Source organism: Genypterus blacodes, unplaced genomic scaffold (assembly GCF_046128005.1).
Source record: "Genypterus blacodes isolate CSIRO-AG114 ecotype Tasmania unplaced genomic scaffold, CSIRO-AGI_Gbla_v1 ptg000137l_1, whole genome shotgun sequence".
NCBI classification, from domain to species: domain Eukaryota; kingdom Metazoa; phylum Chordata; class Actinopteri; order Ophidiiformes; family Ophidiidae; genus Genypterus; species Genypterus blacodes.
Window position 1 is genome coordinate 603,398 of NW_027466939.1, and position 6,159 is coordinate 609,556.

The following is a 6,159-nucleotide window of genomic DNA, read 5'->3' on the forward strand; positions in this document are numbered from 1 at the left end:
CTGGTCTGCAGACCAGCCGAGGTAATAAAGAAAATGTGTATGCTGCCACCTGCTGGCCCTTGTGATGCCCACACATAGGTCGCCTCTGCAGTCAGGTTCTTCAGGATGTTTACTATGTGATATTGACAAAGCTATTGAAGCCCATACCTCCTCCAAGGCCGAGTGGTGAGATGATGAGGCAGACGGAGTCGGAGGCCTGAAAGACGCTGAGGTTTAATGAAGCACAGCAGTCATGTTGATGCTGCAGGTGTCAATCAAAACCTTCACTCTTACAGGGACAAGTTTCTGCTTATAGGTTCTCTCTGCTCATGGACCCACATTCAAGATGAGAATATTATCCAGTCACAACAGAAACACAGCCACACATCCTCACCACACACACACACACTCAACCAGACAGGCAACAAACATGGTGTGATTGATATGGGGTGGCACCGCTCTGATGAAGGATTGCATCACGACTGTGTCTCTGTAGCTGAGCCTTCATGTTGGAGCTTTAATCAGGCAGACAACAAGAAAACAAGAGGTCGAGCTTTTTTCCCAGATTTATTGGTGAATGCAGCAGACGAATGATTCTGTATTCACGTGTTCGGATGGATTAGAGTGCGGCGTCTCTCTGCTCGGCGCTTTGGTCCCTGCAGCTCAGCAGAGTGCAATAGAATATTTAACCCTTTCACAAACATAAGAGCAAGAAACTACAGAGGTCGGGTCAGAGGTCGTTTAAAGGTTTTAATGAGTGTGACGTTCCATCAAAACACAGACTGACTTTCCTCCGCACGTTAGGGAGACATGACGTGGAGAGACCATCCTCAATCTGTGGGGGAGCTGGAAGGTCCACACACACACACACACACACACACACACTGGAGGAACAGGCATGTACGGGAGTTGAATGTAATGAATTAAGAGACTGGTGTGTGTGTCTGTGTGGTTCCTCCCAGGTGTTGGATGAACAGTGTTTGCTGGTAAGCTGGGGAAAGGAAGTGATTTGGGCTAATTTGTGTGTGTTCCTGCTGACAGTGAAACTCCTGCAGCTCCGCCTGCTGAGGGTCACGCCCCTCAGTTTGGACCCCGGGGGTTAAATCCCCACAGCAACAACAAAAACTTCTGAAGGAAAGTTTAGAGTCACAGTCGATGTTTACGGGGGGGGGGGGGGGGGATAGTGTTAGCACATACATACGTAATGTTTACAGAGGCAGACAGACGCACAATCTTTCACACACACACACAAACGTATGTGCTTCCATACAGCTACAGCATTAACAAGCTTACTTATGCTAATCAGCTAGTTTTGAGCTTTACTGTATCTCTCTCTCTCACACACACACACACACACACACACACACACACACACACGCACACACACGCACACACGCACGCACGCACACACGCACACACACGCTGGTTGCAGACCCTTCCTCCCTGTCGCTCCCCTCCCTTAATGTTCCCAAAGCGTCTAAACAAATTCCACACATTCCATTGGAATTTTTGTGGATTTCTTTTTTTTTTTTTTTAAACCATTCTTCCACTTTTTCGACCCAATAACCACAAATCCTGCTCCAGTTTGACCTTCCTGCACACGGCCCTCCGTTTGATGCACTGCAGCGGGTAGCCCCTCCCCCCCTCCCCCCCACTATCACCCCTCTAACCCCCCCTCACCACCCCATGCTAGCTCTCCCCTCTCCCTCCTCCCCCCACCCGAGGATGGTAGCTGTACAGTAAAGTGGGGAGGGGGGCGGGGGGTGCAGTCCTTGTGCTGAGCCGAGGAGGGAGGGGCCGGGAAGGCGGCCGACTCCGCCCTTCAGTCGTCTTCTAAGCCCTGGTTGAGGAGAAAGTTGGCGGCCAGGTTCTCGTTCTTCTCGCAGGCAAAGTAGGCCTGGATGACCAGAGCCTCGGGGAAGCCCAGCGCTTTTAACTGCACACACACACACACAGAGAAAGGAAGACAGCGTCACACACAGGTCCAGGGTTCATCTTGGCGTCTGGAGGCGGAGCTTGTAAAGCCTCACTCACCCTCTCGATGGCTTCCTTCTCCTGAGGTGTGACCTGGATGTAGTTGACGGGCGCGCTCTCCTCCCCCGCCGCTCCCATCTCTCCCACCTCGGGCGCCTCCCCCTCCACCACCGGCTCGTTCAGCATCTGGATGAACTGCTCCTGGTACTGACTGATTTGCTGCAGGAGGAGGAAGCAGAGTGAGTGTACGACTCCAAACAGGAAGTGAAGAGTTTCTGTTCTTCATACTGAGGCACGGAGCTGCCAGGGGGAGCCTGTGACCAGGGGCTGTGTGTGACTGTAACTATGGTAACCTGAACTCTTCAACTCATTCTAACGTGCTGCAACATCTGACTGGGCCTTTGTTTGGCATCGATACAGAGATGAGAATCAGCGGCAATTTGACATAGCCCCTCCCTGAACATACACAGATAGCATGCGTGCGTGTGCGTGTGTGCGTGTGTGCGTGTGTTATGTTACCTGTAGAAGTTGGGGGTTCTCCCTGCCCAGCTGCTGCAGCAGAGCCGGGAGCAGAGCCGGGTTCTGCTGGATGGCCTGTCTCATGTGCAGGAACTGAGGCTGGGTCCTCAGGAAGGCCAGGGGGTTCTCTCCTGCAGACGGAGCAGAGCCAGTGTCAACACAAAGCTACACAAACACACTTTCATTGGATTCAGAAACACAAATGGCTGACAGTAAACAAGCGTGGCCTAAAGTCTTGTGAGCCCAGATGTGACAGACAGCTTTTCCCCTCAGTGCCGTCGGCGACTGCCAATCGTTCAGCGGGAGCTCAGTCTGAACGAGGCCGACGCTGCCCACAGGTCACGGGCGCGATAATGCACAGTGAGGGGCGGGGCCTTCACTGAGTCACCGCCTGCCAGGGGGAGGGGGGGTGTTAACGCTGCTCGTCACTTCGAGGCGAGGACGAATCCTTCCACTTAACAAAAAGAGCAGAGACGTGTCGCCCAAACACACGACGTCTGCTGGGAAACGCTTCAGGGAGAGTTTGAGGCCTGGTTGATGTTAAAGCTGCACGAGGACGAGTATGTTTCCATTTCATATCAATCATTCCCATTATCCTTTAGATTCCAATATTAGATTCTTAGAGCAAGTAGAGCTCAAACCCCCGAGAGCAGAGGGGGGATTTGTTTCCTTTAAAGAGCCCAGTTAGATCTGAGACAGTGTGAGTGATCTCCCCATCATGGAGGGCTGTGTGTGTGTGTGTGTGTGTGTGTGTGTGTGTGTGTGTGTGTGTGTGTGTGTGTGTGTGTGTGTGTGTGTGTGTGTGTGTGTGTGTGTGTGTGTGCGCGCGCGCAGCGGGGCTCACCCTCTGCTAGAGGCGGGGGGGCTTCTGTGTTTCCAGACGAGGGGAGCTGCACTGGGGGACTAGTCTCTTGGACCGGACTGCTGGGGATACCCTGCAAACACAACAACACACCTGTCAATCACTCACACACACACTCGCACGCTGCCAGAGCAAACTCCTACCTCTGTGTGTGTGTGTGTGTGTGTGTGTGTGTGTGTGTGTGTGTGTGTGTGTGTGTGTGTGTGTGTGTGTGTGTGTGTGTGTGTGTGTGTGTGTGTGTGTGTGTGTGTGTGTGTGTGTGTGTGTGTCTCTCTCTCTCTCACATTGAGCAGGTACTCCACAGCTCTGTGTGGATTGTTGAAGCTGGCTCGGAGCGCAGCCACCACTCCCTCCCTCTCGTAGCCCATAGACATGATCTCTGTCAGCATCGTCTCGTACTCTGCGCCCGTCACTGAAACACACACACACACTGAGGTAAGTAAATGTACACCAATCTGCAACCTGTGGGACTGACTAAATGTTTAAAACGCTGTTGTCATGGAGCTCAAACAGGTTCAGATCTTAAAAGTGTATTTGTTGGTTTTCACTCACCGAGAGCTGAGGAGGCGTCCAGGCCCTGACTGCCCCCACTGGAGCTGCAAGGAGAGGGACACGCTCAAGGTGAGGAGGGGGGAAATAACATCCACTAGAACATTTGTAGTGATTACACATAAAGAGACAAGTGGTGAGGAGGAGGAGGAGGAGGCAGCAAACAGGCACTGAATCAAGACTTTGCAGCTTACTTGGTGATGGATCACATTTGTTTCCTTTAAAGATACATTTGAATGCTTCTATCAAACATTCATCCAGGTTCCCTTTACATCATATAACTAAAGATCTGAAGTCACCCAGCAGGACAAACATGCAGAAACAGATGATTTCAGACAGAAGCCCTCTTCTACCTGGCCGGCTGCTGTGGTTCTGTGGCCGCTGCGTCTGACTCCTCTTTGGCCTCTTCAGGGGGGACGGGGGCAGCTGCCGGGGTCGCCGCCGGGACCGCGACCGGAGCCGGGGTCGCCACCGGCACAGCGGTTGATGTGGGGCCGGAGTCCTGGGCTGGGGGCTTGGCCGCTTCTGGGGACGCGGTGATGGTGGCAGCTGTGGACTTAGCCTTCCACCGGGTCAAAGGAGAGGGAGGTTAGGACTCGCCACTACATACAAAGTTCTATGTGTGTTGGATTTTGAGACGAGTTCTGACTCAACCAACACAAAAAGCAAGGGGGGGAGGCTATGCAGGCAGAAATACAGGATCAATATGTCGCAAGTTGTGAGATTCGGTCATAGTGTGATCTAGGAACAACATAGTTTGGATCAACCAACAAATATCACAATACTCTCACAGCTGTTAACTTTAATCTGAGGCTCAGAGAATAAAAGTTTGATCAGGAAATAAAAGTTATAAGATATTTCCTATCGATGTTATTGATCTCACCTTGGAAACCATCACAACAACGAAATTCTTCTCATCGATCTTGTAGTCTTTAATAGGCGTGTCATCCTGCAGGATCTTCCCAGCGTAAATCAACTTCTGCCCAGATACTGGGAAGTGATCTTTTCCTCTTTCAGCTTCTATCTTCTCTTTCAAGGCCTTCACCTATTGAAAACAGGAGCGTGTGTGAGCAGTACCACTCACTCACTCATGGCATCTTCACATTTTTTATTGCAACATAAACCGTGTGTGTGTGTGTGTGTGTGTGTGACAGTCAGATCCAGAGTCATGTGCCTACTCAGAAAAGATGGCGTTGATGAATCATTCACGCCGAGTGTTTAAGTGACTTAGAACAGAGAGACAGAGTTGCGTTCATTCAATCAATGATTCAGGCTAAACTGCATCAGACATCATGACACAGCTGGTTGTAGAGAAGTATCGAGCACACGTGACCCGTGTTCTAAACACACAATAACAACCAACACTGTGTTCGCCCAACGTAGCTTTAAGTTGGGTTGATAGTAGTGATGCCTTTACGTGCCAATTCATTGAGCTAAGTTATGAAGCTAATAGCGCCGCTAACCGTAGCGGCCAGTGTCATAAGCGTTAACGTTAGCTGCTTGTAGCTTTCAATGCTTCACGCCGCTACACGCTACAAAATATTCCGCGTCCCCGGTCAGCGTTTGACAGCAAGACAACCCCGAGAAACGAGCACAAAGGCGGAATCTTAAAACGGAGTCGCGTTGACTTTGATAACATGCTGCTCAGTTAGCGCGAGGCGACCGTCTGCTAGTGAGTGAGCTTCGCGTTGTTAGCATGCTGTTACCATGTGGACTACCAAAATGAGTAGTAAATGCTGGTAGGTGCCGTTTGCTTTATAAGTTAACGCGTAAATGGCGTTTTATCCGGTAATACCGAGTATATCTGTGGTGTTTATAAGCAAAGGCGCGGCGTAAAAGACGTCTTCCAGATAGTGCTGTTCGCTAAAGTTAGCATGCTAGCTCTTAGTCACTCACCGTCTGCTCGGGGTCGATCTCAATCTGAATAGTCTGCTGCTGCAGAGTCTTCAGTGTGATCTGCATGTTAGCGGCCGCTCACGATCCTCCAAGTGCACTATTTCTCTGTCGCCGCGCTCTCAATTTGCAATTTAAGTGTGAGTTTCGGTAAGATAACAAGTAGCCGTGAAATGTGTACATCCATGAGCACTTAGCAAACCGCCATCTTTGGTGAGAAGTTGATGGTGCAGCCAAGAGGAGCGCCCCGACGGAGGAACGGGCGCTGTGCAGTGAGAGGAGAGTTTAAAATTAAATTAAATATAAACGACGGAAGTAAGAACAAGAGATAAACAGTCTGGGTAGTAATTTATAAACTGTAAGAAGTACAATTTTATAATTAT

General features: G+C 50.5%; 1 protein-coding gene across 1 annotated transcript; it reads right to left on the reverse strand.

The window, feature by feature from the left end:
• Positions 1-1,657: 1,657 nt before the first annotated feature.
• Positions 1,658-5,860, reverse strand: rad23aa (RAD23 homolog A, nucleotide excision repair protein a). Its single transcript, XM_076164561.1, has 9 exons — positions 5,780-5,860; positions 4,767-4,928; positions 4,237-4,445; positions 3,887-3,930; positions 3,619-3,746; positions 3,317-3,407; positions 2,473-2,603; positions 2,014-2,172; positions 1,658-1,915 (listed from the first exon to the last, which is right to left on the reverse strand). Exons 1-9 carry the CDS (start codon positions 5,843-5,845, stop codon positions 1,802-1,804), a joined length of 1,104 nt encoding a protein of 367 aa, XP_076020676.1. The 5' UTR covers positions 5,846-5,860; the 3' UTR covers positions 1,658-1,801.
• Between the last annotated feature and the right edge of the window lie 299 nt (positions 5,861-6,159).